We start from the raw sequence: 27,434 nt of genomic DNA, 5'->3' as shown, positions 1-27,434 counted from the left end.
TTCAAATACTGTTGACACCCCAACTTACCTGGAAGTGAGTGTGAAATATCAAGAAATGGCGTCGCTGGGATTTGCTTGAGAGCCATAAAGTCTCGTCTGCGTAACCTGACCTGGCTGATCCACAGATGTTTGTCTGGAATGGTCCAGGGCTACTTGACCAGGAAGGTCCCTAAATACTCAGCTCTGATGTGATTTCAAAAGTCAAAAAAGCAAACCTTGACCCTGCACTCTCAGGGTAGACACATTTCATGTTGTTTGCTAAACATCTCAGGCATGTGCAAACTATGATTACACTCTTTATGTAGGTCAACCAAGGGATGATAAGGGCTTTACCTAATTTAAAGCAAGCCAACAGGACCAACCTATTGAAACCAGTTTCATGCTTTCCCTACATGGACAGCTAGAAAAGCAATGGTCACTGGCTAAGGTAGTCGGTAATAGAGCCTAGACCAAATTCAGTATGGCAAACATAGGCTGAGGTACCTTTAAGTACAGCAAGTAACCGCCTCAAAAATCTGTTTTCCAATAAGTTTAGGTCATGGTATCTCCACATCACCCCAGAGACCAGCACCATAAGCTGCAACGTGGAGAATTTTAGCTTTTAATACTGCCATCAACTCATTCAGTGGTTTGATCTTCAACTTGGAGGCAAAGCTAAAACATGCCTCAATATTCCTTGCAAGTTAGAGCTCCTAATCTGTCCCTGTACTTTACAATTACAGGCAACATCAAATAAAACTGATCTAATCTTAGTATTATTCAAGAAAATGCCTTATTTCTCCACCTAGTAGCACCACAGGTCATAATATGGGTTTGGTTGTGGTTAACTGAAAGATCTAAATCTGCCACAAACTTAGTGAAGTTGGAGCCCTACTAGGGTTCTGGCCGTGAGCTCCGCATCGTCGGCATAGAGTAACACCGGGATCGGGAGGGTAAGGCCCACTCATGAAGAGTCTACATCCAAACCCGTGAGCTATTTCTCAAGGCTGTTAATGTAAAGTGAAAACAGAAAGGGGCAAGTACGCAACCCTGACAAACTCCACTGGCAAGTTTGAATGCCACAGTCATTTCACCATTCGGCCCGTATCTTACGCTCGTGGTGACATCAGTATGCAGTTGCATAAGGAACCAAACAATATGTTCACCCTCCCCCATACTGAGCATGATATGCCACAGCTTCGATCTCTTAACATGATCGAATGCGGAACTCAAGCTCATAAATGCAAGATACAGATTTCCAGTCTTAGCTGTTGTATACTTACTAATACATAGGCACAGATTTAGACACTGTTCAATGGTACCAAGGCCCGAGGGGAACCCATACTGTACATCTGAAAAAACACGATGATCCTGAGCCCCAGGTTTCATGGCAGACTAGGACGATCCCCCCGTCCATAATTTTAGCTCTACTATTAATCAGGGATGCGGGCTGAAAACACTTAGGATCAGATTTATCACCCTTATTAAAAATGGGTACAACTGCGGCATGGGACGAGGGTCCCGGAGGGCCTTGTCTGAAGACAGCCTTTGATGCACTGGTCAGTAGAGGGGCCCAGATATCAATATAACTCTTAAACAGATCTACTGGCAGCCCGTCTGGACCTTGTGCCTTACTATCAGGACACCTGTTTAGGGCTGCAACTGTTTCAGATAATTCGGTAACCAAATTTCCAGGAGCCCTGTTCGTGTGCTCTCATTTAACATCAGAAAGATCTGAGTTAGCAAAGGGGATATAATATTAATTTGAAAAATGGTTACCTGTTTCCCAAGGGGAATCGGAGTGTCAATACCAAACTCTGGTGAGTCTCTTAAAAAAATTAACAGCCTTCCAAAAACGCATGGTTATCTGTACGTAAACTAGATGTCAAGAGATGTGAAGGTTTCCGATCTAATGGCCTTTTTTCCAACATTAGAGCTCCATTTTATACGTATGCCTGCTTAGTCGCACATCGTCAATACTTTTAAGTACTGCTTTTAATGCTATAAACGGGTCATTATGAGCCTCCTTGAAACAGTGCGAGTCAATCCATCTGTTCAGCTTGCCCCTGAACCTTGAAAAGTCAGAAGCTCAGACTCCAGTTTAACATCCAGGCAATGAAGGAGTACGTTCTGGTTCCTTGTCGCCAAATAAATAAGCAAATTAGTCTTACTGACAAGTTCCCGTCGTAACAGGACTCCCTTAGACTCCTTGGTCATCATGGGAGAAGCACTAGCCCTGGGCTGCACAAGCTTTACAGCTTCACCTGAAGAGGCCCTTCCAAGATTACTATCACTGAACACATTGTCGAGAACTGCACAGTTAACAAAAAAACCCTGCACAAGATTTGAAAGTAGTATAAAATCAATTAAACTGAGGTTATCACTCCCTGTAAAAGTCAATTTTAGAACCAGAATATCTGAGTAAGAATTAAAAGCAAACTGCAAAGGATAAGTGATCAATAACAAATTTAAAGCTTCCCCAGGGGGAGTGTGCTGGAAATGTGGAATAGGCTCACCGCTAGTATCTTGTACACAACCTATACTGCTGTAGAGACGTGACAATGTTCAACAGTTTTCTATTGCTTGAGACTGGGATAAGCACAATTCATTTCCGTTTACAGACTGCACATAGCTCAGGGTTAATATCTGAACACTGGGGAGGTGCAGCTTTGCAAGAGGAGTCTGCTTAGCTGAGCTTTAGAGTATTAAACACAGGACACGGAAAATATGACACAGAACATCAGATTTACCTTCTCCATTAGCATTAGTGCAAGAGCGGAATAAGCAGTGCTGCTCCTTGATAAACTGGCCACTCAGCTTAATATCCACGTCCACCTGGCCAACTCTGCGAAACAAACATATTACTGGGAAAATCATCCAAGTAGGCAGTTCCACTCCTTGCATCAAAATTTAAGATTCTAACACTTAATGCATCAGTAAATCATGAATGTACCAGCTGCTGCCGTTAAAAATACTCAAGATTCGTAGAGTGTTCTAATGAAAAGATACTGACCTATATTACTGTTCTCCAGTACTGGCAACTTCAGTGGATTTTCTTGCTTGCATTATTCCCATAGTTAATCTGTGCATTCTCAGAAGTTATATTAAACAGTATATCAGTTAACATTCACTTTAGCATGGTGACAACTTGTCCCACGGACAGGTCACGAACAAGACAAATATCTCGCCACTTTTTTACAAGTGCAGTATATATCTTAATGGTTTTGTTATAAGGCGGATGAGACACCTGTCATGTCTGTGACAGAGTACACGCTAGACACTATATCAGGCCCTTAGTCCTTAGAGTAGCACGTAGAGCTCATTAGTTGGCCAAATTTGAGTCAAAATGTAACTCCCCAGATTCGCTTCTATAGTAAAGAGTTTTATACCACGGTGAAAAAAGTGAAGGCTTAGGATGAACCCCATGAATAGGGGAAAGTGATTATTGCATATCTGCCTTTGAAAACACCAATTCTGCTGTAGTTTCAGGTAATAACTTCTACTTCTCCAGCACTGGATCCTTTCTACAGTCACAACCTTGAATTATCATTAGGCCGCAGCAATAGCAATGGAATCAGGCAGCATGTTCTTGCCAGTGCCTTTGATGATCTTAGACTTTCTATCCAGTGGGGCTGGTGGGAATGCACCATACGCTTGCTTTGGACAGCCTGAAGCCTACAACACCAAGCTCCCTCAGGATGGATGGACGGAGAGGAATAGAGGATCTACTGGGCCAGGCAGCACCTCCTAGCCACCAATTTATTTTGTTTCTTCCAAGCTGGCGTCAACAGGTCCTGGAGAGCCTGACTGAAAGACAACACGCTTGTATTGTTGGCTGTAACACCACTACTGGCAGGTTAGATATGCTCTCCTCTGCAGTTAACAACAGTTGCAAAACCTCCGTTGCCTTGCAATCACAGAGTGCAAACAAGCTTGCAAGGGTGGAGACCCTGAGGTATCCAGTACTGTGTCCAAATTATTTGCACTCATCATTGCTAATTAGTCAGCCATATCTGCGGCAAGGGAAGGTAGTAAGTGCGCAGCCTCACTATTTCCCTGTCGTGATCTCAGGAATATCTACGGGATCAGAATCTGTCCCAAAGATATTTTAAATCATTTTTCAATACTGCTCCTGTGCTCCCATCGGTTGCTCTTTCCTCAATTGTTGCTCCTCTTTCAGGTGCTGGGCTTCCCTCCTGGACCTGTGTACAAGCTCCTGGGTTCTTAGTATGGACAGATCAACCAGAAGGGCACAGTGGAGCCAGTATCTAATGCACGATAGTCTGCACCCGAGGTCTTGGGGCATCGTCGGCTGTGAAAGAATGAAATTATGTGGTGCAGGGCCAATAGGTGTTGCAGAAGGATCTGTCACGTGAACCCATACAGAGTCCTAAAGGGTCTTCATGGAGACCCAAAGGCACTCCCGAGTGGAAGACTGAACGCCTAAACATCTTGCCCAGAAACAAGGCAGAACCTGACCTTACACCAAGGAATTCTAGGTCTGATGTGGCATGGGGTACTGAGGTAGTGCCAAAGAGGAACCCGAGAGTTGCCACCCAGGAGAAGATCTTGGAGGCACCACAGGGCCCCAAAAAAGGAAATCGCCACAAGGTCTGGCTCAGAAGACAACTCTGCAGGAGGAGACAGCAACTTGGGGACTTATCCTTGACAGAAGACCAATGCTGTTTCTCCCTTATAGACGAAGAGAACAAGGACTTACACACTGGGCAGGAACAGTGACGAGTCTGATGATCATTCTGAGCCCTCACTATAGCGGTTCAGCCACCCTTTTAATAATCACCTTCGGATGCAGGCTGAGGCACGAATCACAAGACCTTGTGTCTTGTCTGACACCAGACACCACAAACTAATGTCATGAGGGCGTGTAACTGACATCTAACAGTCACTATCCCTAAAGGATTAGAAATCTGAATGCTTTATGGCAGATATCTATAGCATTGCATCAAATCTGCGTGAAAGGTTTTGTGAAGTAATTTTCTCAGAGCGAGAGGGTGAGCTACAGATCCACGCTGAAGGAGACAGTACACATGGGATTTATGTTAGGGCACTGAGATGGGGCTTTATGATTCCAGTGATGTCAATGTGTCTTTGTCTCTGGTTTTGCCAGGAAGACAGAGTTCTCTTTGGGCTTGAAGCAGCTATTTAAAGCATGGATCCAGTCTGGTGCCCGGGATATTCAAGAGGTAAGGAATCTGCATTTATAGGTAAACATCAGAAAAAAAACATTTGCTAAATATTTATATAAAATTCCCCTGTTTCCATTTCTTGTTAGATGATCCTATCATAGACCAAATATCGCACAGTACTAGAAAGACAGAAGGGGTTTACTGGAATGTGAGAGGCAGAAGGAACGGTTATTTGCCTGCAACGCTAGTTCTCCTTCAGGGTATCTTCATTGTAGTCAAAAGCACTAAATTACTTCACACCGGTGCATGTCCCTAAAGCACTTACCCTCCGCCCCCCCAAAAGTAAACATATAAAAAAGCATACTCACTTTTATTTTGAGAAATGTCATTTTTTGCAATGGAAAAGTTTTAGTGCAGCCTACAAAAGGACTAGAAATGAAAGTTGAGAGAAAATGGGGACAATATAGCCTAACAGGCTAAAATCTGAAAGGCAGTAAAACAACTTTGCTGTTACTTTACCGGGTAACCTACAGCCATTCCCATCATGCCCTGTATGTGGCAACTGAGAGAGTTTTTTCTGGGTTGTGCTTATGGCACAGAGTATGATATTTTTAAAGTTTTATTTCTAAATTATATATATTAAAAAAAAAAATCCCTTTGCTTCTCTTATGTGACAAATGGTACACTTTTTCCTGTTTTCGGACAAGAAAAATATTTACTCATAAAATGCTATTCTTTTTTGTGAAGTGTCTCTCACATGTAGAAGAAATAAAGCCCAAACAGACCCTCGTGCAGTCTTTAGTGAGCCTACCTGATTCTCTATGCCCTGGTGTCCGCAAATTTTGTAAGAACATGCCAAGAGGATTTTAAAGCACAGGTAGAAGATCAGGAATCATGGTCTGGAAGCATGAATAGGCATCCAGAAGATTTAAGGGACAACGAGAGTGTCCATTCTACCCCTGCTCCTCCCACTGGTTCCAAGGACCCGACAGGAGAAATCCAAAGAAAGCAGAGGAAGAAAACAATAGGCACCAAGTTGAGATTGAAGAACCTTATGTCAGAATGCTGGGTCAGTTACTTCCTTCTCCCCATCGACAACTGACTCAACACTGAAAAAAGGTACATCTTTCACAAAGACTGCATCAATTTTGATTAGGCACTCGATTTTGAGGAGTTTGTCATCTAGCAGATCAGTCCATCTATCAGCTGAATAGGTCCGAAAAAAAAGAAGGTTCCGCATATGCTTGACTACGAATACTTCAAGACGTACTCTGTTGTCAGCTGTCACCCCTCCTCAGCTCAATTACCTAGACATGTAGCTCTCGAATACCTCCTTCGCCGGTGCCTCCATAGCCTCTGATAGCTTGTCTTCCCACCGTGCCTGCTCCACCTATGGACCTGGGTGGCATCTACGTCTATGCTGCCTCCACCAGCTGTACCCTAGCCACCTATTTATGTGCCTCTGATGCCTGATTGGCCTTCTTATGCTTATGTCGAAACCAGTCTTTTGACTTTGTCTTAGACTTACTCAAAAATGGGGGCTGGTATCGAATGCAGGAAGAGATTCAGGACCATTGCACTTCTTGTACCCAGCAGCAGAGCTTAGATTTGTGCTCCTTGATGGCCTTAGGACATATGATGCCTTCCAGTCACACATGGAGCCAAGAAACCACAGGATATCATGCAGATCCATAACGACATCTGTTCCTACATTTGTGACTCGGCTTAAACCCTGTAATCATATCGGCAGACACACCTGCATCCTATCTAGAAACTTGTTTTTTTGAAGTCAGTAAAAATGGCAAGAAAGTTATGCGCTAAGCTCCAGATCCACATGGAAAGGCACAGAAAAAGAGGACATTAGTTCAGGAGTTCACCTGGGTCCTGAAACAGCCTAGTAACAGAAGAGGGGGACTATTCCCCAAATAGGTTTATCTCTGGGTTTATTTTTTGGTGGGTCCAAAAATATTCATCTCTCTTTGATCTGTCATTGGGTCTCTTATCTCACTGAATTATCTTATCTCCTCTCTACAGTATGATTATTCATCTCCAAGCGAAATGAAGGCTAGTAACAACTGCCCAGTTTCCACTGCCAAAGGAAAGTGGGGAGAATTTCAGAATTCAAACATCCTAGCATGCTACCGAGCTATAGAGCAAAACTGTCCATTTCTTCTATCAGTATTGTTAAAATCAGGTTGACTGTAAACGCAATTTGTTTTGATAACTGCTGCAAAAATGCTCAGATGTGGACAAACAGAACAGAGTTGAGCCATGTGCATTCCTTAATCTACACCATGAAAAATGAAACATTCTGGACAACGTAATCCTCTGGAAGTCTATAACTTAGAAATGATTAGCATGGGCAGAATTCTGCACCGTTTCAGCTCAAGACTGCATTCAAACAAAGCACAATGCAAGCAAGGGCCTAAATAGGCACGTTGGTGCATGCTTACCTGGTGACCCCATCCTTTATGTGATACAGTAAGCATTCAGACATCAGTGGGTCTTCATTCAAGTTTACCAAGTGAGGAGTCTAAGAGAATATGAATGAGAAACCAAGTTGGTAATAAGACAGTGAGTGCTACACAAATAATTCAATAGGCACTGTAGGTCAAACCACTACAATCAGCAGGAAGCCTGCAGACAATGCCATGCAATGGTAATGTTCTGTTGTTGGTGGATACGGAGCCTCTGCTGCATAAAGGCTTGATTATCGCGCACCACAGTGACTGAACATATTGAACCCCAAGGTGACAGATCGTCAGACTCATTTTTTAAGTCATTCATATCCATTCAATATAAGCCTCTCTTTGAAAAGACCGACCAGAGTGACAAACAGAAGTCAAAAGCTAGGATACTTCATGACCCAGGGCTCAATCACAGCAGGCGATTAAAGAAAACCAAGCTCTGCTCTGACATAAGACATGGAATGTATAGCATCATTTATTTAGGGCGATGCAAGGACAGCAATAACTAGCGTGTACATTTTTATTTGCGTAAGGAGACCTCTGTGAAGGCTAACCGTCCATAAAATGATGCAGCAACCCCTCAGAAAAATATTCTTCATGTGTAGGCATCATTCCCCGTCCTTAACCTGTTCTGTGCCTTGGACGAGATGATCTCGTCCAAGGCTACAGTTCCCCTGTGCCTTGGACGAGATCATCTCGTCCATGGCACAGGGGAACTTGGGGGCGCGCTAGCGCGCCCCCCGTGCACCCCCCTTCCCCCCCCAGGCGGGGATGGAAGGGGAAGACCTTCCCCTTCCACCCCCGCCCCCCCCCACGGCAATCCGATGACGTCAGCGCGCGCTCAGCGCGCTGACGTCATCGAGTGTTGCCGGCGCGCTGGAAGCCATTTGCTTCCAGCGCGTCTTCGGAGCAGGAGCTCACAGGTGAGTCCTCTCCGTTTTTGGGGGGCGGGGGGTTTGAGAAAACAGACATGGGGGGAAAGGAAAGGGTTTTTCCTTTCCCCCTGTGTCTGTTTTCTCAAGATTCCTGCTCCACGATCGCGGGCAGGGCCCGCGATCGTGGAGCAGGAATCTCCACTAGCCACCAGGGATTTTCTGTTTTACTAAATTTGGGGGCGACCCCTTGGGCAAGGGTCGCCCCCCCCGGGGGCAATTTTTATTTGGATTTCGCCCCCCCCCTGGGGGCAGATCGGCCGTTTTTTCGGCGGATCTGCTCCCAGGGGGGGGGCGAAAACCACTAGACACCAGGGATGTATTGTTTTATGTTTGTTTTTGGGGGCGACCCCTTGGGCAAGGGTCGCCCCCCCCGGGGCAATTTTTATTTGTATTTCGCCCCCCCCTGGGGGCAGATCGGCCGTTTTTTCGGCGGATCTGCCCCCAGGGGGGGGCGAAAACCACTAGACACCAGGGATATCGTTTTTTGTGTGTGTTTTTGGGGGCGACCCCTTGGGCAAGGGTCGCCCCCCCCCCGGGGGCAATTTTTATTTGTATTTCGCCCCCCCCTGGGGGCAGATTCGCCGATTTTTCGGCGGATCTGCCCCCAGGGGGGGGCGAAAACCACTAGACACCAGGGATATATTTTTTTATGTTTGTTTTTGGGGGCGACCCCTTGGGCAAGGGTCGCCCCCCCCCGGGGCAATTTTTATTTGTATTTCGCCCCCCCCTGGGGGCAGATCGGCCGTTTTTTCAGCGGATCTGCCCCCAGGGGGGGGCGAAAACCACTAGACACCAGGGATATCGTTTTTTGTGTGTGTTTTTGGGGGCGACCCCTTGGGGAAGGGTCGCCCCCTGAAAGGGGGCACAGAGGTGTTGCCCATTTCTGCCCCCCTTGGGGTCCGATTGGCCAATTCTTTTACGCCCATCTACCCCGAGGGGGGCAGGATCCACTTAGGTACCAGGGACAACTTCTAAGTTCTTGGTGGTGGGGTGTTTGTCAACTGGCAAAGTATTTGTATTTGTGATTATAACAATTTATTTCTTCTTTTTCTTCTAGTTCAACGCTTTTGCTTCCTTTGCTGTGGATCTTTGAGGTTTTGGCAGTAGTTGTCCAGTGGTTTGCATAGTTGCATGTTTTAGGTAAGTGAACGCAATTTACTCCAAAGGAGTATTGTTGACATGTTTGTAGGTGGTGTACTAAATGCAGTATTGTGTGTTTGACATTGTCCTTAGATTTGAGCACAGTGGTGTTTGTGTTGTCATATGTCTAAATTGCTTTTTTCTTTTTTCTTTTTAGTGGGATATCATTGGTGATTGCAGAGTAGTTGCTTGGTGAGTAGCTATTTCAGGCAACTGTGTGGTATAGTTTTTTGTAGTACATAACTCTTTGTGATAAAGCTACACTTTGTTCATTACTTATTTTAGTGCTAGTTGTTGTTGGCAATCCATTTGTTGTTAGGATCATGGCTAGCCGCAAAGTGACCGCTCAGCAGGTTGTTCGCATGCTCTTTGAGTCGTCTTCAGACCATGATTACGACACTGACTCTGCATCTGAGGCAGAGGAGGAAGCAGGAGATTCTGGAAGTGAGTTTTCTGTCCAAGAGCATTCTTCTGATGAGGAAGCTACTCTCAGTGCAGATGAAGGGCCTGTGTTAGAGGAGGACATTGATGTGCCAAGAGTGCAGCAGCCTGGGGCTGCAGGGTTTCCCATTGGAAGACCTGACACCTGGATTGCCCCAAACATGGAGCAGCCACAGTTACCTGCATTTACTGGTCTCCCAGGGTGTAGAGTTAATACGGAAAACTTTCTGCCTGTCCAATTCTTTCACTTGTTTATGGACGATGTATTTTTGGAAGAGATTGTGGAGCAGACAAATGTGTATGCAGAGCAATATTTGCGGGACAACGCTGCCAGACTTAAGCCTCAGTCTAGAGCTACTCATTGGGTTCCCACATATCTGGAAGAGATGAAAAGGTTTTTAGGTTTGACTTTTTTGATGGGGTTGATCAGGAAGCCGTCACTGGCTTCTTATTGGTCTACTAGTCCCTTGATGGCAACTGCTATATTTCCTGCAACTATGACACGTAATCGGTATTTGCTTCTTCTTCGTATGCTGCATTTTGTAGACAATGCTTTAGCCTTGCCACGAGATCACCCTGATTGTGACCGCCTTTTTAAGATTAGGCCTGTCCTTGATCATTTTGTGGATCGGTTTTCAGAGGTCTATGTTCCAGGCAAAGAGATAAGTGTGGACGAGTCTTTGGTCCTTTTCAAGGGGCGTTTAGTTTTTAAGCAGTACATCCCTAGTAAGAGGGCACGGTATGGGATTAAATTGTATCTGCTGTCAGAAAGCAGTACAGGATATGTTTATAATTTCCGGGTCTACACTGGTAGGGATTCCAGTATTGACCCTCCTGGTTGTCCGGCCACTTTTGGAGTTAGCGGAAAAATTGTGTGGGAACTTGCTAGACGGCTGTTTAACAAAGGTCACCATTTGTACGTAGATAATTTCTACACTGGAGTGCAGTTGTTCAAGGAGTTGTTTAGGGTGGACACTGTTGCTTGTGGCACAATCCGTTCTAACCGCAAAGGCTATCCAAGGGAGCTTGTCTGTAAAAAACTTGAGAGGGGACAGTGCAGTGCCTTGCGGAATAATGAGCTGTTAGCTATGAAATTTTCAGACAGGAGGGATGTGTACATGCTATCGACCATCCACGATGAGAGTACTTCCCCTGTGGCTGTTTGGGGTCAGGTTGCGGAAGTGCGCAAACCTGCGTGCATTTTGGACTACAATAGGCACATGGGTGGTGTTGATAGAGTAGATCAGAGGTTGGAACCTTACACTGCTCTTCGTAAGTCGTATGTGTGGTATAAAAAGTTGGCCCTACATTTATTTCATTTGGCAACTTTTAATGCCTTTATTGTATACAAGGATTGTTCACCTGAGTCAAGGATGACTTTTGTTAAATTTCAGGAGTCGGTGATAGAAAGCCTTATTGTGGTGGAACCGGCAAGAGTTCCTAGAGTAGAAGTGGTGGAGGATGTGGCTAGATTGAAAGATCGGCACTTTCCAGATCACATTCCTCCCACTCCCAAAAAAGACATGCCCACAAAGAAATGTAGAGTATGTGCCCGGAGATCAATCCGGAGGGAGAGCCGGATGTACTGCCCCGAATGCCCTTCAAAGCCTGGGCTGTGTGTGCCCAGCTGTTTTAGAAGTTACCACACAAGGAAAAACTTTTGGGAAATACCGTGAGCGTAAGCTGTCTGTTTTATATTTTCATATGTTTCACGGTTGGCATCTGTCGTGTATTTAGTTTGAGGTTTTGTGTTTGTAGTTTAGTGCCTATTTTATAATTAGTAGTTTATTTGTTGTTTATAAATTAAAAAAAGTGATTGCGGTGTGCGTGGGGTGGCGCTTGGCTGGCGGTGTGCGTGGGGTGGCGCTTGGCTGGCGGTGTGCGTGGGGTGGCGCTTGGCTGGCGGTGCCAGCCAAACGGCAGTCCACTCTCCCATCAGCTGGTGTGATTCTTGTATCAGGCATGTGGGCGTATGTAAGTGATGGGCCCTTGAGTGGCGCGGTCTGTCGATGTGAGTGTTGTAATGTGCTGGGCCCGTGGCTGGCGGTGTGAATGGTCTTGTGCGTGTCATGTATGAAAGGTGTGTGAATGGACTGTAAAGCGGTTGGTGCCTTGTCGCGGCTTTACAGCTCACGAGCTGTGAGTCATTGGTTCACTTTTTTGCCTTTCAGTTATTAGCAGTGCATTTCATTTTTGTGAAATCTCTTGTTAATAAAATTTGATCCACTGAACCATCACTCACCCTCGTGCCAAATCCAACCAGTATGTGTTGTAAAAAATGACAAAACCTGCTCCGCTGTAATCAGGCGTCGCAGCACACCTGTGACACGCTAGGTGCCTCGGGTGGGACCCCGATGATGAAGCATGCCACCAACTTGGTTGGTGGGTGAGGGGTCTTCTTCACATAACCTAAGTGTGTTTCTTTTCACTATTTTAGTGTTTGGCACATCACGGACGTATGTGCACACATCAAAATGATATATTGCAAAAATACCTCTCCCTTCTATCTCTTCAGGTTTTGGGCCTTATTCTGTTGCAGGCACCTGGCCCACCCACACAAGTGAGGTATCATTTTTATCGGGAGACTTGGGGGAATGGTGGGTGGAAGGAAATTTGTGGCTCCTCTCAGATTCCAGAACTTTCTGCCACAGAAATGAGAGGAAAAAGTGTTTTTTTGGCCAAATTTTGAGGTTTGCAAAGGATTCTGGGTAACAAAACCTGGTCCGAGCCCCGCAAGTCACCCCTCCTTGGATTCCCCTAGGTCTCTAGTTTTCAGAAATGCACAGGTTTGGTAGGTTTCCCTAGGTGCCGGCTGAGCTACAGGCCAAAATCCACAGGTAGGCACTGTTTTCTTCAAAAATTTTGGTTGTGTCCACGTTGCGCTTTGGGGCGTTTCCTGTCGCGGGCGCTAGGCCTACCCACGCAAGTGAGGTATCATTTTTATCGGGAGACGTGGGGGAACGCTGGGTGGAAGGAAATTTGTGGCTCCTCTCAGATTCCAGAACTTTCTGCCACAGAAATGTGAGGAACATGTGTTTTTTTAGCCAATTTTTGAGGTTTGCAAAGGATTCTGGGTAACAGAACCAGGTCCGAGCCCCGCCAGTCACCCCTCCTTGGATTCCCCTAGGTCTCTAGTTTTCAGAAATGTACAGGTTTGGTAGGTTTCCCTAGGTGGCGGCTGAGCTAGAGGCCAAAATCTACAGGTAGTCACTTTGCTAAAAACAGCTCTGTTTTCTGTGATATGTCCACGTTGTGTTTTGGGGCATATCCTGTCGCGGGCGCTAGGCCTACCCACGCAAGTGAGGTATCATTTTTATCGGGAGACGTGGGGGAACGCTGGGTGGAAGGAAATTTGTGGCTCCTCTCAGATTCCAGAACTTTCTGCCACAGAAATGTGAGGAACATGTGTTTTTTTAGCCAATTTTTTAGGTTTGCAAAGGATTCTGGGTAACAGAACCAGGTCCGAGCCCCGCCAGTCACCCCACCTTGGATTCCCCTAGGTCTCTAGTTTTCAGAAATGTACAGGTTTGGTAGGTTTCCCTAGGTGGCGGCTGAGCTAGAGGCCAAAATCTACAGGTAGTCACTTTGCTAAAAACAGCTCTGTTTTCTGTGATATGTCCACGTTGTGTTTTGGGGCATATCCTGTCGCGGGCGCTAGGCCTACCCACGCAAGTGAGGTATCATTTTTATCGGGAGACGTGGGGGAACGCTGGGTGGAAGGAAATTTGTGGCTCCTCTCAGATTCCAGAACTTTCTGCCACAGAAATGTGAGGAACATGTGTTTTTTTAGCCAATTTTTGAGGTTTGCAAAGGATTCTGGGTAACAGAACCAGGTCCGAGCCCCGCCAGTCACCCCTCCTTGGATTCCCCTAGGTCTCTAGTTTTCAGAAATGTACAGGTTTGGTAGGTTTCCCTAGGTGGCGGCTGAGCTAGAGGCCAAAATCTACAGGTAGTCACTTTGCTAAAAACAGCTCTGTTTTCTGTGATATGTCCACGTTGTGTTTTGGGGCATATCCTGTCGCGGGCGCTAGGCCTACCCACGCAAGTGAGGTATCATTTTTATCGGGAGACGTGGGGGAACGCTGGGTGGAAGGAAATTTGTGGCTCCTCTCAGATTCCAGAACTTTCTGCCACAGAAATGTGAGGAACATGTGTTTTTTTAGCCAATTTTTGAGGTTTGCAAAGGATTCTGGGTAACAGAACCAGGTCCGAGCCCCGCCAGTCACCCCTCCTTGGATTCCCCTAGGTCTCTAGTTTTCAGAAATTTACAGGTTTGGTAGGTTTCCCTAGGTGGCGGCTGAGCTAGAGGCCAAAATCTACAGGTAGTCACTTTGCTAAAAACAGCTCTGTTTTCTGTGATATGTCCACGTTGTGTTTTGGGGCATATCCTGTCGCGGGCGCTAGGCCTACCCACGCAAGTGAGGTATCATTTTTATCGGGAGACGTGGGGGAACGCTGGGTGGAAGGAAATTTGTGGCTCCTCTCAGATTCCAGAACTTTCTGCCACAGAAATGTGAGGAACATGTGTTTTTTTAGCCAATTTTTTAGGTTTGCAAAGGATTCTGGGTAACAGAACCAGGTCCGAGCCCCGCCAGTCACCCCACCTTGGATTCCCCTAGGTCTCTAGTTTTCAGAAATGTACAGGTTTGGTAGGTTTCCCTAGGTGGCGGCTGAGCTAGAGGCCAAAATCTACAGGTAGTCACTTTGCTAAAAACAGCTCTGTTTTCTGTGATATGTCCACGTTGTGTTTTGGGGCATATCCTGTCGCGGGCGCTAGGCCTACCCACGCAAGTGAGGTATCATTTTTATCGGGAGACGTGGGGGAACGCTTGGTGGAAGGAAATTTGTGGCTCCTCTCAGATTCCAGAACTTTCTGCCACAGAAATGTGAGGAACATGTGTTTTTTTAGCCAATTTTTTAGGTTTGCAAAGGATTCTGGGTAACAGAACCAGGTCCGAGCCCCGCCAGTCACCCCACCTTGGATTCCCCTAGGTCTCTAGTTTTCAGAAATGTACAGGTTTGGTAGGTTTCCCTAGGTGGCGGCTGAGCTAGAGGCCAAAATCTACAGGTAGTCACTTTGCTAAAAACAGCTCTGTTTTCTGTGATATGTCCACGTTGTGTTTTGGGGCATATCCTGTCGCGGGCGCTAGGCCTACCCACGCAAGTGAGGTATCATTTTTATCGGGAGACGTGGGGGAACGCTGGGTGGAAGGAAATTTGTGGCTCCTCTCAGATTCCAGAACTTTCTGCCACAGAAATGTGTGGAACATGTGTTTTTTTAGCTAAATTTTGAGGTTTGCAAAGGATTCTGGGTAACAGAACCTGGTCCGAGCTACACAAGTCACCCCTCCTTGGATTCCCCTAGGTCTCTAGTTTTCAGAAATGCACAGGTTTGGTAGGTTTCCCTAGGTGGCGGCTGAGCTAGAGGCCAAAATCTACAGGTAGTCACTTTGCTAAAAACAGCTCTGTTTTCTGTGATGTGTCCACGTTGTGTTTTGGGGCATATCCTGTCGCGGGCGCTAGGCCTACCCACACAAGTGAGGTACCATTTTTATCGGGAGACTTGGGGGAACATAGATTAGCAAAACAAGTACTATTGCCCCTTGTCTTTCTCTACATTTTTTCCTTCCAAATATAGGAGTGTGTGTAAAAAAGACATCTATTTGAGAAATTCCCTGTAATTCACGTGCTACTATGGTCACCCCGGAATTCAGAGATGTGCAAATAACCACTGCTCCTCAACACCTTATCTTGTGCCCTTTTTGGAAATGCAAAGGTTTTCTTGATAGCAATTTTTTACTCCTTATATTTCAGCAAATGAATTGCTGTATACCCGGTATAGAATGAAAACGCACTGCAGGGTGCAGCTCATTTATTGGCTCTGGGTTCCTCGGGTTCTTGATGAACCTACAAACCCTATATATCCCCGCAACCAGAGGAGTCCAGCAGACGTAACGGTATATTGCTTTCGATAATCTGACATTGCAGGGAAAAGTTACAGAGTAAAACGTAGAGAAAAATTTATGTTTTTTTCACCTCAATTTCAATATTTTTCTTTTTCAGCTGTTATTTTCTGTAGGAAACCCTTGTAGGATCTACACAAATGACCCCTTGCTGAATTCAGAATTTTGTCTACTTTTCAGAAATGTTTAGGTTTCTGGGATCCAGCATTGGTTTCATGACCATTCCTGTCACTGACTGGAAGGAGGCTGAAAGCACAAAAAATTGCACAAATGGGGTATGCCCCAGTAAAATGCCACAATTGTGTTGAAAAATTGGGTTTTCTGATTCAAGTCTGCCTGTTCCTGAAAGCTGGGAAGCTGCTGAGTTTAGCACCACAAACCCTTTGTTGATGCCATTTTCAGGGGAAAAACCACAAGCCTCCTTCTGCAGCCACTTTTTCCAATTTTTTTGAAAAAAACGAAAATTTCACTGTATTTTGGCCAATTTCTTGGCCTCCTTCAGGGGAACCCACAAAGTCTGGGTACCTTTAGAATCCCTAGGATGTTGGAAAAAAAGGACGCAAATTTGGCTTGGTTAGCTTATGTGGACAAAAAGTTATGAGGGCCTAAGCGCGAACTGCCCCGAATAGGCAAAAAAAGGCCTGGCACAGGAGGGGGAAAAGGCCTGGCAGCGAAGGGGTTAATAACAGGCTGGGAAATACCTGTGCTGGAGGCCTGGTTCAAAAATGTATTTAAGTGGAATGAAGTCACATTGAAACTTGGCTCCTCTATGTAAGGATACCATTCTCCAGTGTAGACCTCATAAATCACAAACCACCACATACCAGTTTCAACAAGATTATTTTCAATAAAGCGAGGTTGGTGCATGTTTCTCAAAGAGATAGCTTAGTGGGTGTTGTGAAGTAGGGTGAGAAAGGACAGAGCACCAAAATCACAATGTAGGTAATTTTCCATCACTCTGATGTAATACTCTTCAATTCTTACACCCAGTGCTGCATCTGAAAGCAGCAAAAATTATGTGATTCCAATGCATTTACAGGAATAGCCGTCCCTGAATTTTGTGGGTGGAGTACCCCGTGCCATGGCAGGAGTAAAGTACTCGACCACGGGGATGGTACATACTCTGCCAAACTCTAAATCAGGCACATAGTCCTCATCCTTTATTGGGGTAGTCTTATGCTCATTAGCGCTTAAGTTGGCACTTAAAGCTCTTTGCTGGGGCCTCCCCAGCCCAGCCACCCCTTGAAGCTATTGTTCCTGTCCTTACCACCTTATCTGACTCTCAGTAGTTTCACTAAGAATCACACAGATCCTTCCATGGCCCCAAATCTTTATGAATTTCTGGGAGCATCCTCATCCCTTGTAGATATTATCCTCTACCTGCATACACCAATCCATATTCGGGGCCCTCTGAGCCAGTGTGGCTATCTTACTGCTCCCCAAAAATGCTGTATCTGTCCTGGTCACCATCAAAGTGTTTATCTGGGCAATGTTTGGTCACCTACATTTTCAGGCACACTACCTTGCTTGCTCAAGTCCCATTCTATTTCAGTGACTCTAGCCATCTGGCGGTGAAATCCTAATCACAAACTGTGTAATATTGGGCGATACCATAATGTGTGTACTAATGTTCCCCGTTGACTGCAACCTCACAGACATTTATCATTATTCGCCCTGCCAATCTTAGACAATCTGGCTCCGGAGTGGTAGTATTTTAGGCTGGATCAACCAGAAATCAGCACAAACTGCAACCTCCCTGGAGTATTAACAGTCATCATCTCAGTCAGCATCTTCTGTAACCCCATATCCTGTCCCCATCTATCCTCAAGTCTAGTCAAGGACTTCTGGTAATGTGATGATAAAGCTTTATAGCTCAGGAAGAGTATATGTAGTGGGCAGGCTAAAACCGGAAATTCCATAGACAATTACTCCTCTATATCCTGTGCCGGGGGGGAATATTTAGCTAACACATAGTGGACACGTAGATATTTATAATATTGGGAGTCTGCCAGCTCAAACTGCCCCTGGAGTCCACTAAATTGCAAATTGCTTTGCGAGTTCCATATGTCACCATTTTTGGAAATACCCGGCAGGTTTATTTCTGGAATCCCTCTATCTCATTAAGTCTGCTAAATCTCGAAAGGGTGCTTCCAATGCAAGTTTTCCTCGCCAACCTGTCTCACAGGTGGCTTTTCTCTGTATTTTAATACCTATTTTCGTTGAGGCTTGTTCAAGCCTGGTGTCCCTCTCAGCTCCCTCTGATACCTGTATATGTCCAGGGCCTCCCGGTATACACTCAAACAGGATTCATTTTGCACCGCAACACCCAGTCATTGACTACCAATAACTGAGTTGCTCAACAACAAGAGTTTCAAATCTGCCAATGTCATTCCCCCAACTTAGCGGCTACACATTAAAGTATTCAAGGCAATCCTAGGAGGCTCAGCACCCCATAAGAGGGATCGTACTACAGGATTATCCATATAAAATAAACTAACACTGTCTGATACCTCCTGGAGGGTGTTCTGCAGCATATATAGTCATGTGGGCAGGTAAGCATGGTATATAGTGTTACTCGGCCCATCAAGGACAACGGGAGCTTCTTCCATTGGGCCACATCTGTTTTAATTTTTATATGTATCCAACCCGGATTCGGATGCATGAATTCTTTAGGATCTTTGGTAATGAATATCCCTAAATATCTGAAGCACACTTCTGACTATTGGATCGGGCAATTCCAATCCTTCAGCTGTTTCCACTTCTCAAGTGGATACCCAATTGGTTTATACCAATTTACCAGTATATCAGCATTTCTTTAAAAAATAGAGGGTAGTTCAAGAACCGTACGGATTGAGTGCAGTGGATCTGTTATTTACATCATGACATCCGCATACAAAGAAATTACTTCCGTCTAATCCGGAGTGCAATGAAGGCCCCAAATAAATGCATCTCTCCTTATCCACACTGCCAGTCCTTCAATAGCTAGTACAAATAGTGGTTAGGTAAGTGGACATCCCTTCGCATCCCCCTACACAACCAAAACCCCCTCCATAGCTTTCAACTGACCCAGACTCAAGACACTGGATTAGTATTTAGCAGTCAAACCCAAGCCCTAAATTCTCAGCCAAAGCCCAACTCCTTCAGTACCACCATGAAATATGGCCATTCAAGTGAACTGAATGCCTTTTTGGCATCCAGTGATAGCATAACTGCTGGTTCCTGTGCTCTCTTCTACCCAGAGCTTCGCAGAGGTGTTGCAACATATGATGTGTGGCCCCATGTGGAATAAAGCATGACTGATCCGCAGCAATCAAGTTTTCGATTACATGGCATAGACTGGCTGCTAATACCTTTGACATTATTTTAGCTTCAACATTGAGCAGAGAAACTTGCCTATTGGACGCACGGTCTTCAGGTGATTTACCAGTTTTATGGATTGCAATACTAATAGTAGACATTATATCACCACTTTTCTAGCCTCCTGATACACCTGAAGCAGAGGTTTGCACAATTGTGAACGTAGACATTTAAAAAAAACAGCTGGAAACCGCTTGGGCCCTGGTGGGTTTTCGCACTTTTCATTTGACCAGTAGCCTGAGCAATTTCTGTCAGCTCCAATTTCTTGTCCAACTGTTCCATCTATTCCAGGGGAAGACTGGGGCCAAAATATCCACTACAAATCTCTCCATTTGCTCCTTCGTACTATGTTTGGCTTAATACAGAAGCTCTAGGTATGAGGCTGAGTTTTTACATTTCTTGTCCACCCTAGCTGTGACCACCCTTGCCTTGACAGGATCTTTAAAGGTCTCAGAGGAGGTCTTGAGCATACACTTAAGCACAGAGAGGAACTGAGGGTGTGTTGTGTCTTGGATAGTGTTCACGCCGGGAAGGCATTGTGTTCCTGAACAAGGTATATAACAGCTTTGTGATATGTGGCTGCCGACTGTATGACTTCATGGTATGTTGCAGTGTCATCAGGGGAAGAAGGCCTGGTTGGGTACAGATCCAGGTATGTATCACCTGGGGGATGAAGGTTGTCGCCCAACGGGTCATCCTAGGTTCAGGGTCATAAAGTGAGTCATAAGGATTTCCAGGGTGAAGTGGGTTGCCCGCCGCTTAAGATGGGTGGCGATCCCTCTGTAAATATGGAAAAGGTGAGGCACGTGGTGGTGGTCGAGGAGGAGGAGCAGGAAGACGAAGTGGTTGAGAGGCAGGAAGCTGGTAGCCTGACCTTGGGTCTCTTTTGCTAGGGAGGTAAAGGAGACTCCAAAGACATTTGCTCCTCAAACGTCTATTTCTTTTTCCTTGGGCGAGTCTCCAGTGGCTTTGGTGGCTGCTTTGTAGAGATCGTGCCCGTATGAGGGTGTATAAATTGATGCTTCTGTGGAGCATCTAGCTCCTGCTGCAGCCATTTGAAGATGATTTGATCCGAATAGCCTGAGTTGGCCGTGGACAGTGCTTTTGATATGTGCACCTTCAGTGCTGAGGGAGTTTTCAACGTCAAGACTGATCTTTGTGCCAGTGTTGGATTCAGCATTGATGTGGAGTTGGGTATCGGAGTCGAGGGCCCTGCCGGCTTCAGTGTCAACCATGACTCGAAGGCAGCGGTGGCCCCACAGTCTTCCATGCTTGAGAAGCACCGTGATCTTGCTATTGTTCTCCCTCGGAGGAGAGCTCAACTCTGACCTGTACTGGACTAGTTGGGCCTCTAAGGCACCAGCTTCTTCCTTCACGTGGATGCCATACTCCCCTAAGTTGTCGGACCTCCTCTTGCTTCGATACCGAAGACTCTTCTTGGACCGAAGGGTGAGGGAGGCCTTGCACGTGGAGTTGTCATACTCAGGGAAAGGAAGGGACTGCAGACCTGATGGCCGATTCAGGGGAACTTGGAATGGCACTGAGGGCAGTACTGGAAGAAGGTCGTTTCCAACACTGTCCTCTGGTCCTCGTCGACAGGGTTGGTTCTCAAGACGAAGTGCAGAGGTCCCCATGAGGAACCCCAAGACCTCAGTGGTGAGTCACTGAGAGAAGATCAGTCTTCAGTGGATGATGAGCAGGGATGAAAACGGGATCCGGGATCTGATGCAGTGAGTCTTCTTTGAAGGTATTGGTACTGAACGATCGAGTCAGCCAGGCGGTAAAGCATCCACATCAGATGGAAGAAGAAACAATCTAACAATAGAGCCGGTGGCTATGTGCATTTCTAACTTACGGAGTAGTCAAACCTTAGAACTCGAAAGACTTCTTAGAAGAAAAACAATCTAAAAACATCCAAGCCCAAAACAAAAAAGCAGGGGTATACAGAGCACATGTATATGCAGTCATACATGCTACGAACATGAATTTCCTTTATTAACCAGTCATCCGAGTAGGGGAAGACTTGTTGACTGTTGTGCCTGAGGGAAGCTGCTACTGGTGCCATGCACTTCGTGAAGGTACTCTAAGCCAATTTCAATTCCAAATGCCAGCACCTTGAATTGATTGAGACAACCAGACACTTTGAACTTAAGGATGTTCAACGTATGAGATGAATGGGGGACACAAAAGTACGCATCTTGAAGGTCTAGGCTTTCCATGACTTCTCCCTCCATGAGACACTGGAGAATGCCCTGCAATACTACCATGCAAAATGTTTGTTTTTGGAGTTATTTGTTTAACTGTCGAAGATCTAAAATGGGTCTTCATTCAGCTGATTTCTTGACAAGGGAGAAATGAAACACAACAAATTTTGCTGGGATTTGGGAAGCCAATCTAGAACTAATGTAAATGTTGGTGCATTGCTCTGTGGAGTGGATCTGAGGGTGCTTTGGGCTGAAAACTCCAATGATTGAACTTCCTCCTCCAAGAGAGCCACTGAGTTAATTGCTGGGGATAGGGGAACTTTTCAAGTCAGTGTCTTCTAACTAAGTCTTGTCCTCTCAACTGGATGTCACCTTTGCACCTTGGCTCTGGTATGTTGATGCTGGATGTGTTCTATATTCCTGTAGAGGATATGTTTGCCTACATGTTTGCTGAGTCATATGGTATGGCTGACAATGTAATTGCTAGTGGTGGTAGCCTCCTCAATACGACGCCTGACCTCTTCCTCTCAATCCTCAAAAGGGCTGGTGTTTTCTTTGTTGCAGTTCTCTCACAGACCTTTGTGTCTGTCTATATTCTTGTAAGCATCATCCACATGCTTCCTAATGAGCAATTCCTCCTTCTAGAGTAAGTCCAAGACCCTGCCTTTGACCTCCGGCCTAAAAGATGTGCATCGCAGCCAACTCTGCCATCAAAACACTGATGAACCAGAAAATTGTCTAAATCCTGCAGTGGCAACATCTATCGCTGACTCAATAATGCATCTGAAGCCTTTTCTTCTCCTCGCAGAATCGTTTTTCCTTCTGCAAGTCCGTCTCACACTATAAGGTCTGGAAAGAGGGTGATATCTGAGCATATTTGCCTTTGATACCTTGCTTAGGTTGCCACAGTTGACTGCTCTGATAGAGGCTCCTGTCATGGCTGATATCCTCTAGCCAATGCTGTTTATGGATTTAGCATCCTGGTGGAGCCATACAGGGCATGAATGGATTCCGGGACCTCCTCTGAGATGCTTCCACTGCAACAGAGTCAAGCCTCAGATGTCCCACCATCTGTTTGGTAGCCCGAGTATCTCTGTGCATCAGCTGGCCTGAGTTTGTGAGCTTGCTGTTTGGCTTTGTTTGCAATGAGCCAGGGTGTCGGCAGAGATGGTTTATTGAAGTCCTTGATGTCTACTAGTAGGATGCCTGTATGTTTGGGGTGAATCTTGGAGACAGCAGAAGCCCATACCTACTCTGCTATGTTCTTCCAACAGGGGCAGGCTGGGCCTGAAACAGACGAGGGTGCAGTGGGGCCATGTGATGGTTATTGATCATGATATTAGTGAAGGAAGTAAAAATGAGGACCAGAATGTGTCGGGCGGCCAGGGTGGGATCAGATATGTACTAGGTGAGACTGAGGTTTTTGATGCTTTCTAGGAGGGTGACTGAGGTTGTTTTTTGGGTTTTTCGGGGGGGGGGGGGGGGGTCAGTGAGGTCCTGTAAGTGGAAATTGTAGTTTCCTAAGACGATTAAGGCACTGGAATTAATGACTTGTGGAGCCACGTTAATGGTGAAGTTGGAGCTGGGTACTCGGATTTGGTAGACCAGAGTGCAGCATAGGGGAATTAGGCAGTGACCTACACTTCAAAGTTGGGGTGTCCATGTAGTTGGATTCAGTGTCATGTAGGAAGCTTGTGGTGTCCTTGAAGATGATGGCAGTGCCTTTCCGGAACTTTGCTGGTGGTCTTGTTCCATGATCTTATATCCAGTGGCAATGGCTGTGGTGATGCCCCGTGCTGATACTGTGGTCAGCCATGTTCAGTGAGGAGAAGGCGCTGGGAGGAGTCTTCGGGCAGGTTCAAATTCTCCGTGACGCGCCTGCTGAGTAATCATGAGTTGAGAGCGAGCGAGAAGGTCAGAGAGTGAGCAGGAGAGAGGTAGGTGCTTCAGCACTGTGGGAATTTTTTTTTCACCTAGTGCAAAACTCATCAAGGGAAATTAGTTCTGTTAAATGAATGCCGCACTTTACAAGAATTCCTAAATCATCGCTGGTGGCTTACGATATATATTAGTCTGTGCCTAACACCCTAAAACCATCTTAACGTTTAGAATAGACTAACATTTAACTCTGATGGTGACAAGGTGCTTCACAAAGCATCAACGATATCAATGTCTTAACAATTAGAAACAGCAACAGGTTAGATTGAAGCCCAGTTACCTTCTTTGGAGAAAACACTCCTACGGTTCCACCATCTTCACGAAGAGCCACACCCATCTCAGCCAAGAGAGCTTCTCTGAAAAATTAAATGGAAAGATTTTAAGCATGCAGCAGGCTGTGAAACAGTTATCTACTAAAACCAATTACCAATAGGCCTATCCCAGTTTACATGGCAGCATTTGAGACAAGCAAGCACTTGAGATTTTGTACTGGTGGAGGAAATGAAGTGACCTACAGAACCACCTGAGCACCTGTTCCTAACCACCTGTGGAGAGGGAACTGTCAATCTATGGGGAAAGTCACTAAGAAAGCATACTTTCCCCCAGAGATGGCTAGACAGCCAGAGAGTAACGGCATTACATGGGTGTGATGTTTTTTATTATTTCAGTATACTATCAGTTATAAAATAAGTGTTAAATAAACAAGTCTGATTTTTTTTTACTGATGCAATCTTAAGTTCGGAGTGATGAAAACTCATCTCTAATGCTTGGCAGCCAGTACTGTAACTACACTGCCTCGGTGTGTACAACAACGGTGAAGGAAGTAGACAAGTCAATGTCTCAAATTAGTCTTTTGAAGAAATGCCCAAATGTTGAAAGAAAGACTGGAGCCTTGGGCACATTTAACATTCAACTCTACAATCTATTCAGTTGCATTCAGTAAAACAAAAGATCTGTAACCAGCAAAGGGTGCATCTGACCACAAGGAAATCGTGAGATTTACAGAAGGGTCAAGCATGTTATTTTTTTTTTTTCATTAGGGCTGAGCAGAGTGAATCATAGGTCTACGGCTCACTGGACTAGCCTTAAAGTGCTCTAACTGGTGCAAACTGTAACCTGCATTAAGAAGCTGCTGTTGCTCCCCAAAGGCCAACCTAATCAAGATAATAAGTGTCTTGTCAGAGAATGGAAGTCAGCCACGGTCTTAATATCAGCTGGAATTTCACAGCAGCGTGTCTGTTTATGCGAAACAGAAAAATCTGGGAATATTTTGAGTAATATGAGAATGGCCTATATGCAGGCAAAAGCCACATTATCTACTGCAGATTTACAAAAATGAGTCTTCTACATAAGGGAAAAATCACTTTTTCTACTTAATCAGTCCTGGATCTCTAGCATGGTGGGTATATTCATTTCATTTGTAAAGAATTAGATCCCAGAAAACTATGAAATATCAGGTTCAAAAAGTATTATTTAACTGATGCCTATTTAATGTGAACACTTACAGCAGTTTTTCATTAAATGACATTAAAAGCACTGTTTCATCAGGCAACAAGGCTGAAAAGTCCTCTTATTAGTCCTCCTTTACTCCAAAACATTTACAGAAAACTGAGCTGAAGGCAGAGGCGTCACAACAAGTGTCAGCTGGAGACAGACAACGAGGGATCTTCATCACTACTGGCTTATCTACTCTCCAGGATTCATAACAAAACAGGACGGCTGGTTCTGAATATCACAAAGCTATCTATAATGGACAAATGTGGCTACGGTAAATGGAGGGTGGCAGGCAACCCGGGCAACAGAGAACTGAAGTTAATAAAGGAGTCGCCCTCAAAAAAAAAACAAAAAAAAAAAAGGCAAATAAATAACCTTGGGGAAAAAAAGCCCAAGATGTTGTCTTAATGAATATTACCAAAAACAGCAGGGGCGACGTCAAAGAACTGTTTGAACATTGCGGCAAACGAAGGAAGCTGAAAACCTTTAGGAGTGCACTTGTAAACTTCAGCTAAAGGGAACTCATGAGAGAAAAAACCTTAGCTACACAACTCTATGTATTAACTGCAAAAGTGAAAGATGATGTATTCAGGAACACAAGGCAAAAACTATTTACATTAATTAAAATAAAGATAAACAACAGTCCTGCTTTGCTTTATTTTTGCTCATGGTACAACACTCATCAGCACCTGCTCTAAGCCATCAACGAGCCCCACTTTCACTCTGCACAATTCTTCCACGAGGGTACTCGCCTTTCCATTCGAAGTGCTTCTGTTTTGCGGAGTTTTTCTTCCCAGGTTTCATTCAGTTCAGCAATTATTTTTTCTGTTTCCTAGAAAATGAACAGATCAAGTAGCTAGTTGTCAGTAATTCTCCCCTGCAGATTAACTATAATTTAAAACATTGCCTAGCAAGAGACTGAACAGCTGAAAGTTTTGACTAGTCAGTGGAGAACATAAGTCAGAAATAAGAACAAGTTACCTTCGATAAGGATATTTCTGGAGGACAATAATTTACCTGCAGATTTAAGTGGACTTTCCCAAAGATGCTTTACTGTCAATGCACTATTTTAGGGGTCTCTTAACACCTAAAGAGCATAAAACCCTTTCTGCAACCCATTAAGGTTGTGGGAAACTGATTGGCAAGTCAACAGGGTGGTTGACATGGAATGGCAAGTTGACCTCAGGCAGAAAACAAACATGATCTAAAGATGCCCTGATCCTTCTGCAACTGAAAAGGGCTTTTCTACTGTTCGGTCTTGTATTTCGCTTACCCTACAGAGGGAAGTGATGTCAATGAGGAAGGTCATTTTCCAATAAAGGGGCTGCATTGTGCAAGAGTCTTAGAGTAATGGTAAAGTCCCATGGAAGGGCTGATGGATATACTAGAAGGGATATGAACTACTGAGCATTTTAAAGAATGAATGAGTTGCGTTGTCTGTTTTACAGATCCGTTTTGAAACACAGCGTGTATTTCTTCTTGAAGCTTGTGTAACTCCACTGAATGACAATTTGTTAAAGTGAGCTCCTTGACAATCAAATTGTAGAGCCCTTCAAATGTGTATTTTTTTGCCTACTACCTCTACTAAAGTGTCACCAAAGTCAACTCATGTCAGTGCTGCCCCCTTCTGTGTTGTCCTCAATGCCTGCGTAGGCTCTTCAAGGGTCAGTCCAAAGAGTTCTATCAATGTTTGCCATATGTGGGTAGAACTCTGCAATATCATCTCAAGTGTGAGTAGTACATCTCTACCAACTAGCGACATTAACTGGCAGAGTTTGGTCCCCCAGAATCGTCTACTCACCTTTCTCATCATGAGAGCTCTCTCATATGAAGCCAGCCACTCGTCTATGCGATCCCCCTGGACAAAACAAGGGACTATCCCTTTGGGCAGTCTGACTTTATGGGTACCTCTGTTAGCACTTTTAGCTGTCCTTCTGACACCAGCATCTTTGGGCTAAAGGCTCAGCCTGGCCCTTCTCTCCTCAAGGGGCAATGTCTTTTCAGCCAAGGCTCTTGCTCTCTCCTCTAGGTCCAAAGTTGCCTGCTTGTGAGGCCAATCTAGGCCTGATGTTGGGTGCCAGGGTCTCACCTGTCCAACTGGCTCGGCCAATAGTACTGTGACCAACCTCTTCGACACCATCTTCTTCCCCACTATATTGGGCAATACCTTCTCCAGGCGTGTAAGTACTTCGTGGGCTTGATCAGTTCATTTTTTCCTGTCCCTACAAAGTGCGCAATGCTCACCGACTGTAGTGCTAGGCTGGCAGAACATTATCTCGCCAAATTTATCCAGCCTCTTGGATTCCCTAGCTGATGGAGTGGTAGGGAACATGCCGGGATTAATTCTAGACATGGGAGCTTGGACCAC

At 45.2% G+C, this 27,434-nt stretch overlaps 1 protein-coding gene across 2 annotated transcripts in view; it reads right to left on the bottom strand.

Moving 5' to 3' along the window:
* The window catches only part of LOC138266930 (kinesin-like protein KIF1C), a 272,097-nt gene that overhangs the window by 39,907 nt on the left and 204,756 nt on the right, over positions 1 to 27,434 (bottom strand). For both annotated transcript variants that reach the window (XM_069215707.1, XM_069215708.1), the window contains exons 14-17: positions 25,819 to 25,898; positions 23,853 to 23,928; positions 7,580 to 7,659; positions 2,730 to 2,824 (exon numbers count right to left, since the gene is read on the bottom strand). In XM_069215707.1, the coding sequence (XP_069071808.1) occupies positions 2,730 to 2,824; positions 7,580 to 7,659; positions 23,853 to 23,928; positions 25,819 to 25,898 (331 nt within the window). The remainder of the gene's footprint in view (positions 1 to 2,729; positions 2,825 to 7,579; positions 7,660 to 23,852; positions 23,929 to 25,818; positions 25,899 to 27,434) is intronic.

This window comes from Pleurodeles waltl, chromosome 12 (genome assembly GCF_031143425.1).
Source record: "Pleurodeles waltl isolate 20211129_DDA chromosome 12, aPleWal1.hap1.20221129, whole genome shotgun sequence".
NCBI lineage: Eukaryota > Metazoa > Chordata > Amphibia > Caudata > Salamandridae > Pleurodeles > Pleurodeles waltl.
The sequence above is the reverse complement of the archived record's forward strand: the minus strand, read 5'-3'. Positions and strand labels throughout refer to the sequence as shown.